The sequence below is a fragment of the Solanum stenotomum genome, chromosome 2 (genome assembly GCF_019186545.1).
Source record: "Solanum stenotomum isolate F172 chromosome 2, ASM1918654v1, whole genome shotgun sequence".
Lineage (NCBI taxonomy): Eukaryota > Viridiplantae > Streptophyta > Magnoliopsida > Solanales > Solanaceae > Solanum > Solanum stenotomum.
Window position 1 is genome coordinate 1,293,922 of NC_064283.1, and position 26,034 is coordinate 1,319,955.

At 33.0% G+C, this 26,034-nt stretch overlaps 3 protein-coding genes across 4 annotated transcripts; 2 read left to right on the plus strand and 1 right to left on the minus strand.

The window, feature by feature from the left end:
- Nucleotides 1–1,997: 1,997 nt before the first annotated feature.
- Nucleotides 1,998–5,703, minus strand: LOC125856623 (uncharacterized). The gene is made up of 4 exons (XM_049536211.1): nt 5,258–5,703; nt 4,494–4,745; nt 4,287–4,387; nt 1,998–2,849 (listed from the first exon to the last, which is right to left on the minus strand). Exons 1-4 carry the CDS (start codon nt 5,587–5,589, stop codon nt 2,170–2,172), a joined length of 1,365 nt encoding a protein of 454 aa, XP_049392168.1. The 5' UTR covers nt 5,590–5,703; the 3' UTR covers nt 1,998–2,169.
- A 4,528-nt stretch (nt 5,704–10,231) lies between these two features.
- Nucleotides 10,232–17,136, plus strand: LOC125856801 (uncharacterized). Of its 2 annotated transcripts, none has more exons than XM_049536431.1 (13): nt 10,232–10,486; nt 10,639–10,766; nt 12,710–12,818; nt 13,260–13,341; nt 13,412–13,482; nt 14,085–14,126; nt 14,413–14,537; nt 14,853–14,949; nt 15,081–15,147; nt 15,264–15,451; nt 15,535–15,640; nt 16,206–16,292; nt 16,674–17,004. In XM_049536431.1, exons 1-13 carry the CDS (start codon nt 10,353–10,355, stop codon nt 16,779–16,781), a joined length of 1,344 nt encoding a protein of 447 aa, XP_049392388.1. In that variant the 5' UTR covers nt 10,232–10,352; the 3' UTR covers nt 16,782–17,004. The 2 variants fall into 2 exon arrangements, with proteins under 2 accessions (XP_049392388.1, XP_049392389.1); XM_049536432.1 differs by having other exon boundaries at nt 10,234–10,486; nt 14,856–14,949; nt 16,674–17,136.
- A 1,410-nt stretch (nt 17,137–18,546) lies between these two features.
- On the plus strand, nt 18,547–25,973 carry LOC125855275 (transcription factor E2FC). Its single transcript, XM_049534985.1, has 13 exons — nt 18,547–18,889; nt 22,765–22,936; nt 23,030–23,083; nt 23,183–23,268; nt 23,444–23,532; nt 23,605–23,659; nt 24,247–24,299; nt 24,381–24,431; nt 24,516–24,564; nt 24,642–24,707; nt 24,785–24,858; nt 25,054–25,228; nt 25,521–25,973. Exons 1-13 carry the CDS (start codon nt 18,680–18,682, stop codon nt 25,587–25,589), a joined length of 1,203 nt encoding a protein of 400 aa, XP_049390942.1. The 5' UTR covers nt 18,547–18,679; the 3' UTR covers nt 25,590–25,973.
- The last annotated feature ends 61 nt before the right edge of the window (nt 25,974–26,034 follow it).

Sequence of the window (26,034 nt, forward strand, 5' to 3'; positions counted from 1 at the left end):
AGTGATCTTCATTCATAATTAATTATCTATTACAACGAGAGGGTGGAAACCAAGAACCGCTACTGCCATGATCTATTTTACATTCTCCAATATAAATAAGGAAAAATCTTTTTGGCCAGAATAATTTTTTATCTATGTTATTTTATTTTTTTTGAATATTTTTATCCTTTTAATTTTAATACCTTTTAATCAAAATATGAAAAAAAAAATAGTTTATTTTAAAATAAAAAAGATATTATACACTTTTAAAATTTTCTGGCCAAATTCTGACCAAATTTTCTGGCCATTTAGCATTACCAAATAAATAAATACCCCCTCCGTCTTTATTTACTAGTAAAATATTTTCTAATTTGATTTCTCTTTTTACTTGTCATTTTTGACAACTCAAGGAAAAACAATTTTATTCCTTCCTACTACACCCATAATTTATTAATGTTGAGTTAATGTATTTGAAAAATATAGTGCGTAAATATGTTTAAAATTCTAAGTATTGATTAATAATGATAAAACGATAAATTTACTATACCAATCACTATTATTTTTTACAGAGTGTGCCGAGTCAAAATTTAACAAGCAAACCGGGACGGAGTAAGTAAAAGCAAAAATGTTTTGAACTTTACTGAATTAAGAGCTTATTTGCATCATGCATGTACATGTATACCTATGTGTTTTTCCCGATATAATAAACCTCATTATTGAGTTTCCCACACGTTAATTTGTGGACGGGTGATAATATTTTTGAAGTTCGAATTATTTCTATTAATCAAATGATAGTCAAGAGAAAGAAAAATAAAATATGCAGTTGCATGTGTAAGCAATAATGTTACGGGGGAAATTGAGTATATATTTTTAGTTCATCACTGCAGTCAAAGTGTTATCATCTCTTTTCTATTCTAAAGTTAAAATTAATTTTGTAGTGGTCCTAATATTGACCCCACGTGCCCTTCCAGCTCATCCATTAATAACAAGAAAAAAAAAATACATTTATGTGATTGATTGATTCATGCGGTTACTTCAACAACTTTTTTCCTTTAATTTTGCTAACCATACAAACACTGGCTAAAGACAAAAAAATACTTATCATTTTACCATAATATCTGATTAAAGATGAAATAATACTTATTATTTTATTATAATTTTTATTGGTACACTAAAACATATTCACTCGGTGTATATAGCCACAAAAAGTGGAGCTCGAAAAGAGAAAGTGTATTTATTTTTCTATTTAAATGCATATCAAGAATCATAAATAAGCAAATAATTTTACGAATTCACTCCTTAAATGCTTGAATAAAATTACTACTAGTATCATCTTTTAGTAAGTAACAAATATGTACGCACAACAAAACATGCTAAACAGTAACTAAGCGAACCAAACTTTTTTCCTTGATTTTGGTAATTACTTTAGGAACTGTAATTAATTATCAATTAATCAATCAGTTAGGTACTACTTCAATAAAATTACAATCATCATATTGTCTTCTTTTTTGACTCATTTCTGGCCCCAACTCTGTAGAAATTATCTACAGTTCAAAGTTATCCTTTTGAGTACTATAATGCTTCCTTTACCCTACTTCTATCCATTTCCTTCAGTTTCTTTACCTTTATTTCTTGCAGCTTTAGAAGAAGAAACGTAAACCTTCAATAAAAAAAGAGTTGAAGTTCCCTACACTATCATGTAGTACAATTTTTTTATACGATCAGGTTAAATATATAAATTTTCAAAACAAAATTGATATAAAGACATAAATATTTTTGTATTGTCAGTCTTTATAACTTAAATCGTGAACGAGTAAAGGAATTTGGTGGGGTAACATATATTGACATACAAAATGACAAGTTAAATGTTGAAGGACGGCATTTTTTTTCAAGCATAAATTGAGGGGCCATATTTTAAGATATTTATTATGGTACAGTTGGGTAGATAAACTTAAAACATTAATGTATTTACTCACCTTCAACTAACTAACAATATGTAAAAAAGGCAAATAAATAAATAAAATAAATAAATATGTACAAAAATCATAGTTGGATCAGCATTACCTCACGGGTGTTACAATTTTTTAACTAACTTGAAATTAGTTACATAAATTTAAGGATACAACAAAAAAGAAAAAAACAAACTCAACCGTACAAACAGCTCAAGTACAAATAAAAAAAACGTTAAGCCTAAGATTCCAATGCTTCGTATATCACGACAAAGCATGGAAGTATAGCCCTTGGATTAAATACGTATAATTCCTCGAGATTCGAGTAGATCCCTGCATGTCCAGCTACTGAATCGTATACGATAGAGTCAGTAGCTGACAAGCTCGAACCAGAACCAGAGCCAGAGCAATTCTCCTCCTCTGTCGTGGGAGAAGCCCCCACATCTTTTGCAGTCTGCTTGACTCTACCAGCAATGACCCGACACACGATCATCGCTCTGCGTCGGGCCATACCACTACCGATACAATCATGGGCCCGCCCACTACTAGCAGTTGTGCGGACCCCATTAGTTTTGTTTCCTTGGAAGCCGTGGCGTATGGTAGTGCAAACTCCACAGCCAGGTACGGAGCCACACAAGCTGGACGAGCCACGTGCACCGAGGGTGCATGTAAGGCTCGTGCAGTAAAATCTAAGGAGCTCATTTCCATCAGCGGCGCATCTTGGGTTTTTCTTGCCTGTGGCCACTGCATGTATCTTCACCGCGTCCCTGCAGTCCTCGAACCGTTGGATTGTACGTTTGGTGTTGTGGACTTTTAATATCCGTTCGATCTTACAGATTGGATTATCCTTCTTGAGCCAGCTTGATTTGAAGATTATTTCCACTATGTTACGGCTTGAATCTTCCGGACCCAACTCTGACACTGAAAATAAATTATAAAATTTTTTATGTAAATAATCTTCGTTCAATCGCTTAAATTGAAATTAACCCACAAACATATATATATCGACTAAGAAAAGTAAACAACAACTAATTATAATTTACAATGAATTTAATTACAATCACCTATATGAATTTTTATTTCCAATTTGTTTAAGTCATATCATTTTCAATATTCGACAAAAGAAATATGTGAACGAAGAAAACGAAACAAAATAAATGGGGTCTCATTTCTAGTTGGTAAGATATCAAATCTTAATGGCCAACCAGCAACCAATTATGGGTGTTAATGTTTATTAACTAATTATGAAATTATTTAGGAATAAGCTATTCCAGAATTAGTACTATGATAAATAATTAGAACTAAAATAGCTAAACAAGATAAGAAAACACTAATTATTAAGTGGAGTGGGCTACCAAATGCTGATAATTCAAAGACAAGTAATATCTCAGTATTAAAGATTCGATTCTTCTTAGGTATGCATTCTAAATTAAACAAGATAAAATAATCTTCAACATTATTAAACTAATTAAGATTTTAATTAATTTTAGTATGAGTAATTTAGGGTGTCATGTTGTCGGCGTGACATATGATAAAAAAATAAAAATAATAATTATTCGACAATTAAAATTTTCCTACATGTAATAATATATACTGTATAGTTCTTTTCAATTTTATGAAGAGGTAGTTGGCAAATATTACTCTAGATGGTCCTTAAAATATTTAAGTACTGGTCCACAGAAAAAAAAGGCAAAGTATTTATTGGGGGTTCAACCAATGTATCACAAATATACATTTAATTAACGTACTTTACATTATTATTTTATAAAAATTGTATTAACAATTCCGTTTTGCTTCCACTAACACAATTTGAACTTTGCCTAAAACAATTCAAAGCTTAAATGTTGTCTAAAGCTTGTCTCCTTTTACTAGATTGAAATCATGCTTTTCTAGGAAAAATATGAGCAAATTAAGTATTTAAAAACGAAAAGTTACACATTTGACTACTCAATAAAAAATATCTAAATTTACTAGTTAATATACATATATAATGTGTATATACTATATATCTGTCGATTATATATTATTTTGTGTGGACTAGCTTTATGTCACTTTTCTAAAAGAGATTTTCCACACAACCCCCACCCCCACCCCTCCCTAAGCTAAACAAAAGGAATATGAATATAACTAGGAAAGAAAATATAATATATAAGGATTTAACTTATAGATACGAATAATATACAATCATTTTGATATTATTAAGTGTATCTATTTAACTTCTTAAAGCATATGTTTTTCAGGATACTAATTATATATATATATATAAGTTTTTATAGAAAATTATTTATACTTATTTTTAAGGGAGTATTTGAGATTTTTCAAACATAAAACAAGAAATTAAGAAAATAAAAGAGTTACCAGCATGTTTAACTGCTTGATGATGTTCTAAGCTCTCAATTTTTGGAAAAACTTCTCCACATTCAGTACATGCACATATTGTTGACCTTGGTAAAGGGTACCTATAAAAAAAATTAATTAATATTTTCACTCATTAATACTATATAACAAGATTATTAATCACAAATAAAATGTATTAGAAAAATGAAATTAAAATTAAAAATATACCTGCTAGGATCTACTATCATGTGACATTCATAACATCCAGATAGCTTACGAAACTGCATTCCTCTTGATGAAGTAGTACACGTGGAGCTACCACCACCGTTTGATCTAGCAAGAGACCTCGAACTTGAAGATGAAGGGCCATGATGAGATGCTTTATTCTTGCTTAGAAGACGAGTTTCTTGGCCTAAACTGCTACTTTCTGGGGAATTATCAGCTCTATGTACCACTCTTGTGTTGCCATGTACCACATCCCTGATGATATCGAGACATAATATAATTAAATAACTAAAATTATACGAAGTAATTTTTTTCTAACAACTTAAAATTGGATAATATCCACAAATAATCACTTTCTAGTCAATACAATTGAAAAAAATAATCATTATTATAAAGTTTCAAATTCTTAGAATGAAATTTCAAGACACAATCACAAAGTTTCTATTATAAATTTGAAGTGTTTGCTTCTATATGAAAATGATTTTTTTTACTGCATATGGTAAAAAAGAAAGTGCATATAGATAGCGCAGATTATTCGATTGGATCAATGCATGTATGAATCCTAAAAAAAATAGTATATATGATTATTTTTTAATTACAAGATCATAAAATGGCTATTCTTGACTTAATTATTTTTTAAAGATGTTTACGCATTCAACATGATACAAAAGGCTCTATGTTCAAATTTGTAAAAAAAAAATCTCACCCATGAAAAAAGAATCAGGCACGCACGTTACTGAGATATAATATAATTAAGTAATTAATACCTGAAACTGCATATGGAGCTACAAGAACTCAACTTTGAATAAGCTCCAGCAGGAGCATTAGAAGAAGAAGGAGGGTTCTTGGAAGCAGGATCATGAACAGTTGAGTTTTCAATTTGTTTGCAAGTCAATAAGTTTTTGAATTGATCCCATGAAGATGGCTGCTTTTGTTTCTCCTTGTTCTGTTTTTGTTGTTTTTTCCTTCTCTTTGAAGGTTGATCTTTTTGGGTATTATTTTCTGGTAAAAATGTTAAAAGTGCCATTAAAAACAGAGCAAGAAAATGGAAAAAAAACAGAGGAATTGTTGAAGAAGAAGAAGAAGTTCTCTTCTTCATAAGAGAAAAAGAGAGAAGTTTGTTCTAACTTTTCTATATTAATGTAAAAGAGTGTGTAGTTTCTTTCTTTTTATTAATGGAGAGGGATCCAAGAAGGGAAAAAAAAAAAGTTGGGCTTCTTTATTATCTACTCCCCCTCTACTGTATTTAATATTCTGTTTGCTGCTTCTTAGCATAATAATATAATCCTGATGTATTTGTCTTTTTCTAGTTACTGCTCTCTGGTGTAACGTATTCATATTAAAGTCTGACTAATTTAAATTTGTGGTGCGTATGACATGTTAAAGGAAAACGTGTTCCTTGTCACAAATTTCTTTACTCAAAATATGAGACTTTTGATTAAGGTAGAATAATTCTATTCATCACACTGTGTTGTGTAAGGCTCATTAAAAAGGGATGTGCTTTCTACCGGAACCTTTTTCATATTTAGAAGCTGAAACTTTTGATTAAGGGAAGCAGGAATTAATCCATATTTAAAAGCTGAGACTTTTGATTAAGGAAGCATCACGTAAAACCTATTAAAAGGGGGAAAACTCTCTACTTAAACTTTTTCCATAACTAGAATGTGAACTTGAGATATTATTTTTCCTATCCGGTATCTAATACTCACATTGGAGCTCGACTAAATCCGAATTCGCGTTGGGAGGTTCAATATTGGGGTAGAACACTCCCTAACAAACACGATTTCATACCCAAAAAGACTCGAACCCAAGACCTATGATTAAAGATGCAAAGATACTTACTACTCCACTACTACTCGAGATTGATAATTAAAAATGAAGGAATCTTATTCTATCACATATAATTTTTGATGGTATACATAGATTTGTCTACTTTTTTTTGTCTTTGATGTATATCTTGATTAATCTATACTTAATCAAATTGATTTTTCCCTTCTAATCTCAACCATTTAATTAGATTTGACTTTGGCAAGACCGAGTGAATTGATAGTTGATCAACCATAGTGGAGTCTACACTATGAAGTGACTTAAATGTACACATTCGATTTTAAAAATGTTGACTACCGGTTTAAGTTATTTCGTTTTAAAGAAAATTGCATTAAATTTAACACATATAGTATATACACACACTAAAGGCACCTTCAATTTTATATTTCTTTCCACATTTTTTTGTTTCTTTAATAAAAATCACTTTAAAACACTTTCATAGGCAGATTCATAGTACATAACGTGCAATTTAATTTGTTACATTTTGGTCTATCTTCTTATTTTTCAAATAACTAGTTTCACTTAATGTGAAATGTTACTATATCTAATTCTTTCTTAGGAGTATGATATTATGAAGTTTTTCTACGTTATTTTCTTTATCACTTACTCATGTACTCTTTGCTGGAAGGGTTAGAGTAGAATAATAGTCCAAGTAATTTGTGTTTTAGACGAATTATGAACGACGTGAGATATGTTATATGTATGTACATGCAAAAGAAGAAAGAAAAAAACCCTCAAAACGTGTAAGTGTATAATATAAATTTGGACACATTCTAAACTTTCTAACTCTACATTCTAAATTTGCTTTGTATAATAGTACTCGAAAAAATGCATAAATTTAGCTTCTTTTTTTTTTTTTTAATAATAGAAAAAATCAAGAATCAATGACTTTGAGTGTAAAAGAAGAGACTTCAAGAAAGAACAAGTTATTAAGTCATTTTCCATTTTTTCACATCAATATCTTTTCTTTCACCACTTTATACAGCTTATGGCCTATGGGATCACTCTCAAACTTTTGGAAGTTTCTCATTGTTTATATCTACGCACTTCGTCGCATGCAATAATAGCTTGGAAATCTATGGATGCATTTTATAATTACAGAATTGAAGAAAACCAGCGAAATTAATCCGTTTTTAATATTAACACACTATTTTTTTGATAGGATATAATACATAAACGTATTCTTTAACTTGATCTCAGTTTACATCTATACAATCAAATTTTGAATGTGCACAAGTAAACATTTAAATTTGATAAAATTAAACAAGGTAACACATGAATCGTACATGACAATTCGCGTGAGATACACTCGTCGTACATGACACAAGGGAGCGAAGGGAGTGTATCTTATATGGGATCACTCTCAAACGTTTGGAAGCTTCTGAATGTTTATATGTACGCACTTTCTCCTTAGTTTGGAATGACTAGTCAATTTGTTCCTCATAACACATGGTGGGTTTGAAGATTCCAATAATTAGCAAAATGAAAAATGAAAAATGACAAAAGAAACCACACATATTTTGCCAAGAAAACTAGTAAACACCAACAGGGTGACTGACTTTTGTGAATGATTATTATTATTAAATATGTATATATATCCATTTAGGTCCCTCAAATTGAACAAAGTGCCTCTCTTTTCAGTACAAATTCCCAAAAAACATCCCTATTATATGTCCACAATGTCTTCCTATCTCTCTTTAGCCAATTTAGGGCCTTAGGTACTTAGCAACATGTGAAATTGGAACATGCTTTGCCTATAGATCTAGACAACTTGCAGTTTAAGTAGATAGCCAGCAGATAAACACAAAACCTCAGGAAAAAAATACTTAACTAAATACTTGTTCCCTAATTAAATAATTTATTATTACTATCTTTTTGGCTGTAAAAAATTGGTTCGACGAATGGCTAAGATTATCCTGACGCAAGCATCAATAACTCATATATTCTACAACTCAAAATCATGGTTTACATCGTCCAAGGAGGGACGTACTGCACCCAACGAGGTTAATGTAGACAGTTTATATATCTTAGCTTGATGTAAGAATTTGTACGCAGTTATTCTCCAACTCAAACTCGTGAGTCGTGATCCTATAGGTTATACTGATGCAACTTTATTGTTGCTTCAAGACTCCCCTTACGGATATTATTTTCTATATATTTATTGTTTTTACTATCAAGTTAATTATTAAAAAATGCAAGAATCTTAATGGAGTGGTTAGAAGTCAGATGTTGATTTGGCCAACCATTCACTAAGAGAAGATATTGCAGAAGGTGTTCCCTTGTCGTCCCAAAATATGCGGACCTGTTCACCATTTCCCTTTTCTCATCTCATCCACATACAATACAATTGTTAATTAATTCACTAATGGACACTATAAGTCTATAATAATGCAAATATTTTATATATATTAATCAATATAATTTATAGTGATAATATATTACTTATTACTCCATCCTCCGGATAATAATAATTAAGGGTTTTCACGGGTTGGTTTGGATCGGTTATTGGTCAAAATCAAAACCAAACCAACTTAATCGGTTTTAAAATTATCAAAACCAAACCAAACCAAATATAATATACATTTATCGGTTTGGTGATTATCGGTTTCGGTTTGGTTTGGTTCGGTTATTAACCATACACAAAAATAAAAGAAACAATTCATTTAAAATGTCAATAAAGTGACAACAATCCCTTCAAAACGAAAAATAGTTAGAAAGACTTAAATTACTGAACTTTCGATCACTAAATTTACTATCAATAAAGCTTTAAAATTCACTATATAGGCCTAGATGGAAGAGACAATAACATTTTCAGTTCCACAAAGAATTGTCATAGACACTCATATACATGAAATCAATAAAATAAATGTTTCATCTTGGGCATTTTTGCTTTTAATAAGTAAATTATAAAGAAATTTTAATGAAAATATGTATAAGATCTTTAAAATTGTTTATAAAAATAATATATTAAGTATGTATATTAATAAAATATATGTATATAATTCATTGGTTCGGTTCAGTTATTTCTTCGTTTTTTTTTTCAAATAAAATCATAACCAAAACAAATACTATCGGATTTCAAAAATCTAAAACCAAACCAAACCAAATCCAAATAAAATCGGTTTTATTTTATTGATTTGGTTTGGTTTTTCAGTTTGGATCGGTTTTTATCCAAACCGTGAACACCCCTAATAATAATAATAGATTTAATTTTAGTCACAACTACCAATACCAACTCTTTTGCTAGTATCAACAGATTTAATACCAGTATAAACATTTAATTTTCATATTCACTTGCTTATATGTGCATGTATATTTCAAAAATATACCCTTAATTCCTATAACAAAAATATACAAGTAGATCTATTTTTTGTTATTATGAAATTTCATTATATCTAGAGCCGAGTCTATAGAAATTTGATTGATCCTAATACAATATTTCTCACTCTAGACACGATATTTGATATTTGTGATTTCTTAAGCATATGTACATCATAAAAATTGTCATATTATGATATTTCAATATGCCAATATATAAAAAAACAATCGAACTCAATGATTTGAGTAAATAATAAATAATTGAATTCTCGTTTAGCATATACTAACATTTACTTAACAAAATATTATTAGATACAAGTTGGATTGAAATAAGTCTAGATCTAACATAAATTGAGTTGACCCTTAATATATGATATTGACTTACATTGGGTTTGATGTCTATTGGAAGTCAACCTTCATAAATTAGGGGGTAATAATGCTACTATAAAAACTTTCGAGGATCTTTACCAAATACCTAAAGTTTAGGGGGCAAATTGAAATTTCCCCTTTCGTGAATTATCCCAATTTTAAATCCCCCACCATTTTAGTGCCCAAATATTCATTTGTTTAAATTATAGTCCCTGTTTTGTAAATTACCCATCGTTTAGGGTTCTAGGGTTTAACTAACAGAGAACTGAAGCTTATAGTGTAACTTCCTTCTCTACTGCTTCATCTAATGCTTAAAGATTGATTTTTTAGCAGCAAAAAACAACAAAAATGTCGATTGAAAAAGCAGTTGATGAGGATTTGAAGCAAAATCATAATAGTAGATTAACTTATGAAGGTTGCAATGTATTGCTTGACATCAATGATGGCGACCGTTTAGTTTTTTCTCGTCTTACTGCTGCCTCGTAAGTAATTACATCCGATTTTTTTGCTTCTGTCTGCTGTATTTAGTTTTGTAATTGAGATATAGTTGATTGATTTTAGTGCATAAAGATGCAGTTTTTTTAACTGGATTATGGATTTTTGAACTGATGGAGAAGTTGTGTTGTGCATTCAGGACATTGAAAATTGGGAATAAGAAGTGTTCTCTTCAGCCTCTTATAGGTTGTCCATTCGGGTCTCTGTTTCAAGTGGAGTCGGGAAAAGAAGGAACCTTTTTGACTCGTTTTGTTGAGAATGCAGAAGGTATTCTTCTGATTTAGCTTTTTCATCTGCTCTGAATGCTGTTATCTCTGTCACCTATTATCGGTCTCACATGCTACGCACAAACACTGAGAAACTAAGCTTTCAGATATAAGTATTTATATAAGTTTCTTATGTGTGTCTTGACTACAATTTATACTATATGTAGTGAATCATTATTTTGTTCTTTGGAAATGACTGTATCAATAAATTGGAGTCAAACTTTGTGGTGCCAATGTTTTCTCCTGTACTGTTCTCTACTTCTAAGGGAGCTTTAAGCCTTTTTTATCTGGCTATTAATTTGCACTTGCATAGTATAAAATCCATCTGCATACAATAGACCCTTCTGGTCTGGTCCTTCTTAGAACTCCGATCATAGTGGGAGCTTAGTGCGGACTGTAACTCATAAAAAGTAGTAGTTCTAAGAATTTGGGCCACTTCTCCATGTCATTGGTTCAATGGGACTAGCACAACCAGACAAAAAGATCATAGTAATCAAACACAATGTCTCCCCTTATACTTGTGTCTTGTTTCCCACTGCCCATTCCTTTCAAAGAATGCAGAAATTAAAGTAGTCAAAGTTGCAGAAATGCAGATCGTTGCCCAAAGCATCTTGCAATAAGAGTTGCATCACCAGCTGATTCCACAAGTCGAATCTATGACTTATACATACACATGCACCCGAAATTATTTTAGATAAGAGATAATAAGATATTTGGTTGTTAATCACATGAAAAATGTCTCATAATAATTTTAAGTTGCAACTAATACCAAAAAAAAAAAAAACCTCTAACAGATAATTCCAAAAAAAAAGAAGAGAATATGGATAATGACCAAAGAGTACAAAATAAAAGCATATACCCTCTTTTCAAATAAAGAATACCTCGAAATTCTTTAACAGACCAAACCTGCGGGAACCTTGCTTATTCAACTTGGGGCGGTAGTCATTTACTGGGAGTACTTAGTTTTTGAAGTAGTCAATAACTAAAAAAGGCAGCCCGATACACTAAGCTCTTGCTTTATGCCGATCCCGGTGTATTGTACGCATCCTTATCCTACATTTCTGCAAGTGTTTGTTTTCACATCTCGAACCCTTGAGGTCACATGACAAGAACTTTACTAATTACACCAAGACTCCCCTTCGAAGTAGCCAATCACTATTTTGAAAAAAAAGGGCGACAGACTGACAATTTTATGTGTAATGTAATTATATAGCATTACAGATAATAGGGATAATCAGCCTATTATGTTTAATGTTATAGAATTATAATATCAATCTGAAAGATTCTAATGCAAGGTTTTCTCAGAAAAATGCATTGGTTTGTATGGATAATCATCATCATAGACTCTTTTAGACTCGGAGGAGCAAGCACGATTAACATAACCTTTTTACTTTATAATAAGGAAGGTTACATGGAGGACTTATACTGCAGTTGATGATATTTTTGCCTGTGCAAATGACTTTCAGGGGTTACATTTGTGGACCTTACTGCCACATTGCAAATACCTTGTTTTTGAATAGTGCCAAAGAATGAGCTCTTGCTTTCCATGACGCACTCAAACATTTTTAGTAAAACCAGAACTAGTCTTCTTTTTAGCTTGTGTTTATTCACTACAGTGTATTTCTTGCTTACTCTCTCCAAGCTTTTGGGAGAAAGAACCATTTGAAGCGGGACAAGAAGACTAGGATGTAGAGGTAGTATATAGTTCTTTGACCAAGCTAATATACCAAACTAAATATGCTTATGCATCTCATGTTCAAAGGGCATCCCCGTGCACAAAGCATCCTGAGTGTCATGCTGGGTTCGGGGAAGGGCCGCACCCCTAGGAGTGTGATGTAGACAATCTACCCTTATACATCTCGTGTTACTTTCTCTTATTGTTCTAGTCTCTTTTTAACAAATTATGTGGAATTGATAGTAACTTTTGTGCATTTTCATTATCAGGTAACGCCCTTGAAGAAAAAGATGTGGATGGATCTAAAGACAACCGTGCGCTTGTTGATAATAATACTGCTCAGAGTCTCACTAGTGAAGATATTGACGAGATGCGAAAGTGAGTTTGTCAGAGGTTCATGGTTTTATGTGGTATTGTTTATTTATTTTAGTGGGCAGTTTCAAGAGATGTGTGAAAACCTTGCATAAGAATCTTTCACGGGCAGTTTCAAGATTCTATTTTAGTGGATATTGATAATGTCTACTTTCAGTTAATTAGACGACCTCTAGGTTTGGGAACTACAAACTAGTTTGGAATGGTGGTATGCATCATCTGCCGCTGTTTCACTCTGTTTTGGCCAATTTCATTGATATATTAACAGAAAAATTGGAGGTTTTCTGAATCCAGAATTTCTCTAGATCTATATTATATTTTCTTCTAATATGTTTGAACAAAATTTTGGTTGCAAAAGAGTTCTCTTAAGCAAAAGAAAAGGCGGCAAGATTCTTAGGTTTTCATTTAGCAGTTTTGAAGAGAAGTATTAATCTGACTATGTTGCAGGCAGGGAGCAAAAGGGGATGAAATAGTTGAAGCACTCATTGCAAACAGTGCAACTTTTGAGAAGAAGACATTATTTTCACAAGTGAGCTTGGCATTTTTGGTGTTGATTAGTTTTTCTTTGAGAAAATATGCTGACCTCTCATTGTTTGCAGGAAAAGTATAGGGTTAAGAAACAGAAGAAATATGCACCTCGAGTACTATTGAGGCGTCCCTTTGCACGAAGGTACACTCCTGTCTTTAAATTTCCTTTTGTTATTCTGGAGATCTTTATTTAGACGTACCACTTCATCTTTATTATAGCTTAGTAAATAAAACTCTAAGAATGGTAACGTAATCAAAATTAAACAAGTTACTTTCATATGCTGCAAAATGTTGCCCGTCTGCCCCAGGTGGAAGAAGGCAGTATTTCTTAGTTGAGCAATGATCCAGTAACTGTCTATTTGTTGTAACTAGATTATACCACTTCATTTACGTGGAACACTCAGTTTTTCTGTGGATGAGTATGTCCTCGTATTGCTTTTTGATAAGTAAAGCATTTTAGGGCTCGTGGATTGTGTTTCACTTTTTATGATTTTCTTTTTTTAATTCAGGTGATAAGTAAATCATAATGGTAGTTTTGCATTAATTTCTAAGCACTATTGTTCTTTAAATCATATAATTGATTGTTTTGCATTTAATTTCTGAACTTGAAATCCCCAAGCTATTAGTGATGATGTCAGTTGTAGAAAGTCGTAATACTACATTTGGTTTCTAGTTGCAAATCCCCTAGTCGTTGTCTTCCTCGATCTTTTCTTTAATTTATAACATATATCTTGCATTTTTCAGCATTTGTGAGGCCTACTTCAAGAAACATCCTGAAAAAATCGGGTAATATGGTCTTTTCTTGTGTTTGATCAAATATCTTCATCTGTTATTTCTGGTTGTGATTTATCTTTTTCATGGGAGGGAAAGAAGGATAGACTTTGATAACTTATTTTAGAATCAGAAAATCTTGAAATCTGATATATTCTCCTAGATATTATTTGTCGTTGTGGTTCAGATGCTCAATGTAGTCTAATAACCCTAAGTTTCATATCTTGTTCATCTTGCTTTGCATGATTCTGGGTTTTTGACACACGAGGGGGTTGATTTTATATTCTCTTGATTCCATCAGATTCATGCGAGTGGATGCACTATCTCTACTACTCTGTTTGGGGAATGTTACTGCAAATGCAGATGTACTTGTAGTGGACATGCTCGGTGGTATTCTAACTGGTGCTATTGCGGAACGACTAGGAGGTATGTTTATTTGTTCTTCACTGTAGTTACATTAAGAACATCAAGGGCTATTTGTGAATTGTGATCATTGCTTTATACACATAAAATTTGATCATGCAGATTTGGAGCCTATACTAATTGGAAATTGTATCATGCCTGTGGATTATTGCTACTGATACTGATCATATGTTTGTCAATTTATCATGATGTACACAGCGCTGATGCTTCATAGTTGTGAAACCATGTTGAATATGTTATAGACTTATCGTATTGTCAAATAGTGCTAATTGCAATGAAGTTAATGAGTTTATAATTTTTTCATGACAATGATATTAGCAGGTACTGGTTATGTGTGCAATACTTATCGTGGATCGTCACCATATCCTGTCGATATCACAAGGATGTTTAATTTAAGTGATGAAATCTGTAAAAGGTACACTTCTTTTCCAATGAAATAGAAAAATAACCCATTTAGTACACAATGAAAAAAATTGTATATTTCAGTGGATATGTTTTACTGCATTGGTACTAACTATGATCTTTGCTGTTTGTCCACGGGTTTAGAATTGTGCATGCATCACTGACCGACCTGAATTCATTTCAAACTGGAGCTTTAGTGTCTGAGGGTCAGGTAAAATCAAGCTGTAATATAAAAAATTGATCCTTTTTTGGTGTAAATTGTGTCTTCGGTAAGTGTGCCCGTGGATGACTTTTAAACTTCTCTCTAAATTAAACATGTTCCTGCAGGAAAAAACCTTACCTGTCACTCATTCTAGCGGCCTAGAAGAAGTTGGTATGTCAGCTGAAGATGGTGGCATGGATATAACACCTGAGAGAGTTCCTTCTCCAATAATCAAGCCTGTTAAATCCATAAAACCAGGTCAGAAAGCACCTCTCGAGGCCATCAAGTTGTGGAAAGAAAATGGTTTTTCCAGGTTTGAATATAATCTGGATTTATTCTTTTCTTTTGACACAAAATATTGCTGCTTTCTATCTCATTTCCAATTTAATATTTCAGCCTAATAATTGCTGCTCCGGAACTGGACCCATGGGGCATTATTAAAGAAGTGCTTCCTCTTTTATCATTTTCAGCTCCTTTTGCTGTTTATCACCAGTATGCTCAGGTATTGTTCTTCACTTGCCAATCTAATGTTCTTAGCCTGCCAGGCTGCTCATTCATTGTTCACATACACAATCCCTTTCTTATTCAATTCAATTATGCAATAGCCCAACTTCTGTGTTCTTTATATGTCGAAAAGAATTTTCTACGAATGAAGTTTAGATAAACATTTTTTTATAGTAAATCCTTAAGTTGTTGGATTTAGGCATCCTGTAGTGAGCATGTGGTAGCAAATCAACATCCTTTTTTCTGCTCTCTAATGTCTAAAGCTGAGTAAATAAGTCAAAGAACTAAAATAGATTTTCAGAAGATCATTCTCATTTTCCATTTGAGAGATACAAGCATCCGAGAGGAGATCCTGCAATAGGATCCCGTCACTGCTTATATTTTGGCTAAATTTGTTAAAAGACTCTGCTTTCTCCCATTAGCTGGTGTGGATGGGTAGGTGGGCGGGCTGTTGTGTCTTCTATTGAATCACTAATTAGAGCCCACTCCTTGTTACAGACTTACATCACCTTCCCTTTCTATTGGAAAAATAAGATAAAACTGATCCTTTGTTTTCATTGCAGCCTCTAGCTACGTGTATGCACAACCTGCAGATTGAGAAAATGGCGATTGGATTACAAATTTCTGAACCTTGGCTACGTGAATATCAGGTTTGTTTTAACTAAACCCAAACCACCCCGAAAAAGGGGATCTGCACACTTACACGATTACTTAAACTTCATTTTTATTTGCATTCTTCAGGCAGATTCTGTCAAGCAGGTTATAGAAATTTAATAATAGCTCCATTTGAAGTTGTTTGACATGCATACACTTTTTTTTTACTGACAACTTCTTTTTCTATACTTGCGATCAGAATTTAGGATCTAAAGTCAATAGGTTTAAACTGAGTCTAATACACACACAAAAACTTGCATGTGTACTTATGGATCGAACCAAAAACAATGTGTTCAGTTGAACCTACTGAACCCGCTCTAGATCTGCCTATGTTTGCTAGCTTGTTAATTGTGCCTGAATTACTTGAAAATATGCAGGTACTCCCATCAAGAACCCATCCACATATGCAGATGAGCGCGTTTGGTGGTTATATACTAAGTGGCACGAAAATATATAGCAGCGACTCCCTTACCAGCTCCAACTAGGATAAATTTTTTTGGCATCTCACTCTGCTTGGTTGTACATGTCGCTTGACGATACCATTTTCATCTTTCGAGAATATTGTCTGTTAGAATAGATGTGGGATTATCTTTTCTCTTGTCTGGGGAAGAAACAAGGTAACTCGTGTTGTACTTTTATTCATTAATTGATGTATGCTTGTATGAGCAATTCTGTTAAATCAATAGACTAAAGAGTCTTTTTCCTCTTTATATGATATAGTATTTGAAGATTAAGTGGTAAATCGTAGAATTATTCTTGGAGCAAGCAATTGAAGTGTGTTTTGTTGAAGAAATATAAAAAATGTAAGACAACATTAACAACTATTCTTCAAACTCCAAACAAATCGAGGCTAGTTATATGAATCATTATTATTTATGTTTTTTTTAATCACCTCCATTAGGGGCTGCTGCTACTTACTAAGGAGTTTATTTATATTCAGATCTTGAATTCAAAATCTTATAGCGTAAGAAATCTAATACTAATAAAAATGTAAATAATCTTTACACGATCTCTTATTAGGATGAATCGTTTGATTGGGGCTCGGCGGGATAGGATAGATAAGGATATTTCATGATTTGAGATATTCTATGAAATTATTTATCCACCTTTTATATGAGATAACTTATCCTATCATTTTTACATAAAAGATGGAATAAATTTATTCCAAAACTAAATAATACTAATGATCAAATATAAAATATAATAATTCTATAAAATATTCTGAAATTATTAGTTTTATCCCGTTAGCCAAAATAATTTGGAGTAGCAAGTTAACATGATGAGCAGATTGTGCGGAGTGCCGCCTAGATTTTAAGACGCACGCTTTCGAAATTCAAAAAATCCATGGAGTGTCGGTTTATCAACACACTTGTCATGACTCATGTCATACCCTTGAGGAGTGGACAGGTTTAGTACGCTTTCATTTCAATTTAAATGGTATAGTTTAATTGAATATAAAAATTTATAAATTATTACACCTCGAAGAAGTTGAATAAAGATTACTACCCAAAAATATAACAATATTTTTTTATTTTTTTTTATAAGTTTTACCCCGTATTATCCCTGATTATCATACAATTAATATTGATTACACTTACTATTACATTCTACCCTTTTCATATACTCCCTTCGATTCATTTTACTTATTATGTTTTACTTCTCGCACTTCTCTTAAAAAATCACTAACTAAAAAGATAAATTTCACTAAATCAATAAATTTATTATTGGATCTCAATTTAATACTCTCCTTTCACCACATTAATCATCACAAGAATAAAAGTGTAGAAACCAATTACTTTCTTCTTCCACTTTTTTTTTCACGTTCCATTTTTCAAGAGTCAAACTACATGATTTTTGATCATGCATCACATTAGAATAGAAAAAAATATTGCAACTTATAGTATTTTTTTAATAATTTTCAAACATCTAAATATTGATCTAATCTAATTCAATTCAGCTTCATCAAATTAACTCTTATAACATGAAACGTAACGACTAAAAATAAACCTAGTAAGTAAAATTCTATCTTGATTTCTAAAATGTCAAAGTAACTTTAACCTATAATCATTACAAGTAAAATTAACAAGACAGGAGAAAATACAGAGTAAGCTAAAAATGCAAAGATCCCTGAGATCTAGCTTTGTTTATTCTTGTTATCTTCACCCAATTAGAATCAGGTTTACAGAGAGATATGGGCCCATTTAGTAGCCTGGGCTCACATAAATTTCCGAAAATATTGATAAAAGGTAGGCGCGGAAGCGGGCCCTCGTTTATTCGAATCGAAACTCAGCGCCTCCTCACAGTTTACCACCTATTCATTCCCGCTGTTTTGAAGCCCCTCTTTTATTTTTTTTCCGCCATTGATAATTTTGCCTGCTCAATTATGTCTGCTACCGCCGGTGAAAACGTCGATCTCAACTTATCACTAGCAACACCACTTCATCTAAGATCATCGCCTTCTCCTTCCGCCATTGCTGTAACTGCCAGTTCACCTTACCGGAGCCATCCCCGTTTTCTCTCCAATCTTTGCTCGGAATCTCCATCAGTTGTCCCCGGAAATCCTCGTGCATCTGCTACATTCGGTTTTTCTCCGGTGAGTTGAATTGTGGATTCATCGCTTTTGCTACTGTTTTAAAATTACGTGATTTCCGTACGGTTTTGTACTGTTGTGCGCATCTAAGTTTTTTTTTTTTTTTAAATTGAGAATCGTTTTATCTCGATCGATCAATGCAGATACAGAGTAATTCGGACAATCTAAGTTTAGATATATGAGTAAACGGCTTTTCTGCTTTAATTTTCTTACTTTATCTACCAATGCTTGCTGTCCTACATTCCTTTTTGCTCCGATGAGTAGTATTGATCAACGCAGATATGGATTAACTCTGTCAATCCAAGTTTATATATATGAGAAAAAAGCTTTTACCTGATTTCTGTACCGTTGTGCACATATCAGTTAATTTGTTGTGTATCCGTTATCTTGAATCTTGATTAACACAGATACGAATTAACTCTGTCAATCCAAGTTTAGATATATGAGGGAAACGCATTTAGCTGATTTCCGTACCGTTGTACACATTTCAGTTGATTTTTTGCGTATCTATTATCTCGATCAGCATAGATACGGAGTAGCTATGTGAATCCAATCTTATACATAATGAGAAAAAGGCTTTCTCCTTTTTTAAAAAAAACTTTATCTCCCAATGCTTGCACTTAATTGACTCTTGTACATTCTTTGTTGTGTATCTGTGATCTCGATCAATATAGATACATAGTAACTTTGTCAATCCAAGTTAAACTTTATCTCCCGCAATGCTTGCATTTAATTGTCTATTCTACCTTCCTTTCGCCTTTTCTCCTATTTTTAAATTAAGTGATTTCCGTAAAAGTTAGCTCAAAGGGAGGAGGCCCAAGCCTTATAAGGAGTTCAAGAACCTCATCCTTCATCTCGATCAACATAGATACATAGTAACTCTATCAATCCAAGTTAAACTTTATCTCTTCCAATGCTTGCACTTAATTGCCTATTCTACCTTCCTTTCACCTTATCTCCTGTTTTTAAATTAAGTGATTTCCGTAAAAGTTATCTCAAAGAGAGGCCCAAGCCTTATAAGGAGTTCAAGAACCTCATCCTTCATCGATGTGGTACACTGAGGCTTTCTCCTTTTTTCTTAAACTTTATCTCCCAATGCTTGAATTTAATTGCCTATTCTACCTTTCTTTTCTCAAAGAGATGAGGATTCCACAAGCCTTATAAGGAGTTCAGGAATCTCATCTTTCATCATTGATGTGGTACACTGAGGCTTTCTCCTCTTTTCTTAAACTTTATCTTCCAATGCTTGAATTTAATTGCCTATTCTACATTCCTTTCCTCAAAGGGATGAGGATTCCACAAGCCTTATAAGGAGTTCACGAATCTCATCCTTTACCGATTCTACCTTCCTTTTCTCAAAGGGACGCGGATTCCACAAGCCTTATAAGGAGTTCAGGAATCTCATCCTGTACCGATGTGGTACACCGAGGCTTTCTTCTTCTTCTTTGTTTTTTTTAGCTTTTCTTTTCTCCTATTTTAAATGAAATGATTTCCGTAAAAGTTAGCACAAAGGAAGGAGGATTCCCAAAGCCTTAGAAGGAGTTTAGGAATCTCATCCTTTACCGATGTGGTACACCGAGGATTTCTCCTTCTTTTTTGTTTTTTTAGCTTTTCTTTTCTCCTATTTTAAATGAAATGATTTCCGTAAAAGTTAGCGCAAAGGGAGGAGGATTTCCCAAGCCTTACAAGGAGTTCAGGAATCTCATCCCTCCCCGATGTGGTACATTGATGCTTTCTCCTTTTTTTAAAACTGTATCTCCCAATGCTTGCATTTAATTGCCTCGTATACATTCCTTTTTCTCCAGTTAAATGTATTGTGTTTTCATCGCTTCCTCCTATTATGTGATTTCCATACTATTTTGTATTGTTGTGCACATCTCAGTTAATTTCTTGTGTATCTGTTATCTCGATGAGAAAGTTGAGAAGAAAGCTTCTTCTTCCTTATCTCCCTATGCTTACACTTAATTGCCTTTTCTACATTTGTTTTTGCTGCGGTAAGTAGTATTGTGTTTTCATTGCCTTTTATCTTGTTTTTAAATTAAGTGATTTCCGTAAACGCTAGCTCAAAGGGAGGAGGACTCCCCAAGCCTTATAAGGAGTCCAGGGATCTCATCCTTCACCGATGTGGTACACTGAAGCTTTCTCCTTTTCTTTTTATAACTTATATCCCAAATTCCCAATGCTTACACTAATTGCCTCTTCTACATTCCTTTTTCTCCGGTTAATGGTATTGTGTTTTCATCTCTTTCTCCTATTACTAAATTACGTGATTTTCATACTATTTAGTACTGTTGTGCATATCTCAGTCAATTTGTTGTGTATCTATTATCTCAATCAACATAGATACGCGTAATTTTGTCAATCCAAGTTTAGATGTATAAGAAAAAAATTGTCTCCTTTTATTTCTACTTTATCTCCCAATGCTTACACTTACTTGCCTATTCTACATTCCTTTTTGCTCTGGTGAGTAGTATTGTGTTTTCATCCCTTTTATCCCATTTTCAAATTACGGGATTTTTGTAAAAGCTAGCTCAACACGTATATGGGGTAACTCTGTCAATCCAAGTTTTGATGTATGAGAAAAAGACTTTCTCCCTTTTTTAACTTTATCTCCCGATGCTTGGACTCAATTGCTATTCTACATTTCATTTTGCTCCGATGAGTAATCTCAAAGAATGGAAGATTGTCCAAGCCTTAGAGTCCAGGAATCTCATCCCTCACTGACGTGGTACATTTCTCTTCAACCATTATCTCAATCAACATAAATTCAGAGCAAATCTTCAATCCAAGCTTAGAAAGATGAGAAGAAGGCTTCTCCTTTCTTTCTTTACTTATCTTCCTATGCTTACACTTAATTGCCTCTTCCACATTCGTTTTTGTTACGGTAAGTAGTATTATGTTTTCATTGCTTTTTCTCCTATTGTAAAATACGTGATTTCCGTATTATTTTTTACTATTTGGCATACCTTAGTTACAACAACAACATACCCAGTGAAATCCCACTAGGTGGGGTCTGGGGAGGGTAGAGTGTACGCAGACCTTGCCACTACCTCGTGCGAGGTAGAGAGGCTGTTTCCGGAAGACCCTCAGCTCAGGTACATCAAATCCAAGTAAAAGGCGAGGAAGACAGTGTAAATACATACCATCAAATACGAAAGATAATATACAATCAACAAAAAGACAATGACATCAATAATCAATGAGAGAAGTGAAACGCAATAAACAACAAAAGGCTATCGATATCACATACAAGAACTGCAAGTGCAAGACTAGGACTACTACACACGCCTACCCTAGCAAGGAGAGACAACACGCTAGTCCTACTAACCTTCAACCTTAATACGAGACCTCCACTCCTTCCTATCTAGAGCCATGTCTTCGGTAATTGGCATACCTTAGTTAATTTGTGTAATTGTTATCTTGATTTACACAGATACAAAGTGACTCTGTCAATCAAAGCTTAGATATATGTGAAAAAGGCTTTTTCCTATCTTTTTTAATAGATACTTTATCTTCCAATGCTTGCACTTAATTGCCTCAACCAACGGCTGCTAGGTTTTTAATCCCTTCTGAACTTTATCGATCTTTAGGCGAAATTGGGGAAGTTTCTTCTAATCTCTTGCTAACGATAGAGATACTACCTTTTTTGTGTAATTTAGTACATCAATCTTATAAAGTACTCCATTAATTGTGTGTATTTGAATGGTTGAATTCACCATTCATACTAAGTTATTGCTGTTTAATTTTGTAGAATGAAAATTTCTTAGAACTTTTCTGGTGATTATACACATTCTGCTCATAAATGTTATCTCCTAGGGGATCGTACAATGACCTATATATATTTATACTAATGGATTATTTCTCATGTCTTGAAGCAGAAAAATGAAATTGAAAAGTCTGAGGAATACACTTGTGGATATGGAGTTAGTCAGAGAAGTCCTGCATCCAACTATTCTCCACTTGAACAAGCACCTAGATCACATACTAAACAACCCAGTAAAAGGAAGTCTTCTAGAGATACCATAGAAGCTACCAAAGGAATAAATGCAGGTACTAAATTGAGTTGGCATATTACTATATATATATTGATTTGGAGTTCAAATTTATTAATAATTCAATTTCTTTCTTTTTCTGTTAAAACAGATCTACATGATAACCTGAATTTAGGTGTCACCTATCGATATGATAACTCTTTAGGTACGTTGTTTCGTGTAAATGTAATTTACTGGACCAGATGATTGTCCTCTTGCTGATGTTTGAGAAATTGATTAATAAATATGTCATTTTTTGTGGCAGGCTTGTTGACAAAGAAATTTATTGGTTTGCTTCAAGAGGCTGATGATGGAACACTTGATTTGAACCATTCTGCAGAGGTTTTGGAGGTAAACTTTTCCCTTTTATTGTAGGATGTAGAGTATGTAGAAGTTATACCTTATTATTAAGGTTTCATGAATGTGAACCTATAAAATTAGTAAAAGATACTATGTGTTCTTTATTTTATTTAGCTTCTTTCGCTTCATATGTGATGCTAAATTTATTTAAATTATCGTTTCCCAGGTGGCAAAGAGGAGAATTTACGACATCACAAATGTACTTGAGGGAATTGGATTAATTGAGAAAACTACAAAGAGTCGAATACGTTGGAAGTAATACACTTGTGGGTTTGGTTCTGTTTTTTAAAATCGTTCATGTTAATGATCCAAATTTATCTTTAACAGAGGGTTCCGGTCAACAAAATCTCAAGGGTTGGATAATCAAGTATCTACATTGAAGGTGATTATAAATTTCTTCTAAGAATGTCTTAGTAAAATAGTGGCTAAAATCAAGGTTTTCTAGTTTTCTGTGTAGTATTGTTAAAAGACATATATGCTTTAATTTCACACAGTAGTAAGAATTAATTCAAGCTAATAAGTCGTTAGTCCTATGTTTGCACTACATTGCATTGAATATTGTTTCAAAAACTGTATTTGTTAATACAAATATTTGAGTAGTTTAATTCAAAGTTCTAAATTATTTTTGTTAAAAAAATAGTTAGTTTTCTTTTTTAAATATAAATTTTGTATTTTTTTGTTATACATTTCATATTTTCTTAACAAATTTTTGCCACCCCTAATTGCTTCATTTTATAGCTGTTGTATAAACAAAAGCATGAAATTTTATGAAGCTTGAGTTAGAGCTATGTAGCAAACAAGGTAACAGTATGCCTCAATGAATCTCTTAAAAGACACTACTGAAGTAGAAATATTTGCTTGCACCTAACTACTAGTAATAATTTTTGAATGTGGTAACGAGGGAGGGTGTTTTGTATATTCGTTCATTCTGATTCTTTAACTGAACCTTGCTTTCCAATTAAATGACAGGGAGAAATTGGATATCTAAGTGCAGAGGATTGCCGACTTGATTGCTGCATAAGGTTTGATAACAACTTGTCATCAATGAGGGACATGTTTCTGATTTTTCTTACTTTATGAATGTGAAATGATATTCAATACAGGGAAAAACTAGAGCAAATAAGGACCCTGGAATCTGATGTGAATTGTCAGAAGTATGCCTCTTTTTCTCCTGATGAAATTCTTTCTATTCTGAAAATGTGATCAGTTTCTTAAATTCATCTGATTCGACTCTTCAGGAGCCTCTTTCTGACTGAGGAAGATATCAGAAGGTTGCCTCATTTCAGGGTATGTAACACCCATCTTACATATGTTATTCGTGATGCTGTTTCAGTTCTCTATAATGTTTGTGGCGTATATCACAGGATAAAACTCTCATTGCTATAAAAGCTCCATATGCTAGTTCTATTGAAGTTCCTGATCCATGTGAGGTGAGTAACCATGGTCTTTGGCAATATGCAAATTACAGACAATATGCTAGACTCTGATCCCTTATTTTTGTTAATAGGATATTGATTTGGAGAGGCAGTATAAGCTTATTCTTAGAAGCACAACAGGGCCGATAGATTTGTTTCTCTTGAGGTATCTCCACTACATGACTAGCTTCTCTGCTTTTGTAACCACCGGATGTATGTATAGCTTGGTTGGTTCATTACTTCTCTTTGCGTAGTAGTCTTCCGTTAAAATGAAAGCGATTTTTTTTTACTGTACAAGCAAAAAAAAGAAAGAACGAAACTTCAAGGCCCAATTAACTGACATAATTATCAACAAATGCAGCAAACAGGGTAGGCAGCATGAGGACATAACCGTCAAACATGAGAAGCCCTTGGATGCAGTGTCTGCTGCAAAAAAGATGGATGATGCTTGCCCATCCCCAGTACATCCTTGCTCTTTAGATTCAACAGCCTCAAAGCTCTCGGGTGTTCATAAAATAATACCTTCTCATAACAGTGTAAGTATATATAACTGAACCCCTCTATTCCCCTTCTGATTTATTGGTAGCTCTTCCTGTATTGCATAAGTTGAAATGTATGTGAATCAATGTGTGGTTAAACACCATCTGCCTTGTTGTTTTGAAGTGACAAAGTAATTCGAAGCAAAGGGCAATCTCTTTTTGAATATTAACAGGCAAAGTAATCCAAATAATAAGCAGTCACTTCTTGTAACAATAGTTTTTCTATAGTACTGAATTCATATTAAAACACTGATTATAATCCACAACATGTTCTTCCCCTAAACTGCAGATAGATGATGATTACTGGTTGCGCTCGGAGGAGGAAGTCAGCGCTACTGCTCTGTGGGGCATTGAATAATCTTAAAAATGGAGTGGCCTGGTTACAAACTCCATATATGGATACCAGAAGATATACACAAATAAGGCTTCTTATAAACCTGTAAATATCTTTTGAAGCTAAAAAGCTTTACATATCTCTAGCCAGATTATAGTAAGAAATAACTGGTTTTACCTTACAGTTATGCGGTTCACAGGAATATCAGTCTTAAGATTAACCAATGTTGGGAATTGGGACTAGCCTTAGATATGACTTCATTGGACAAGTTTTGTTGGCTGTTATGGTATTGTTGCTTGCCAGCAGCATATGCTAAACATTGAATGATTCTGGGTAATATTGAAGTGAACGGTGATATTTAGACAATTTTGTGAATCTTAAATATCTAGCCTTTATATAGTTACTGTGAATGGCTTATAGTATGTTTACATTTGTTCCGTTTTCAGTTAACGAGATTAGAATGTAAGGT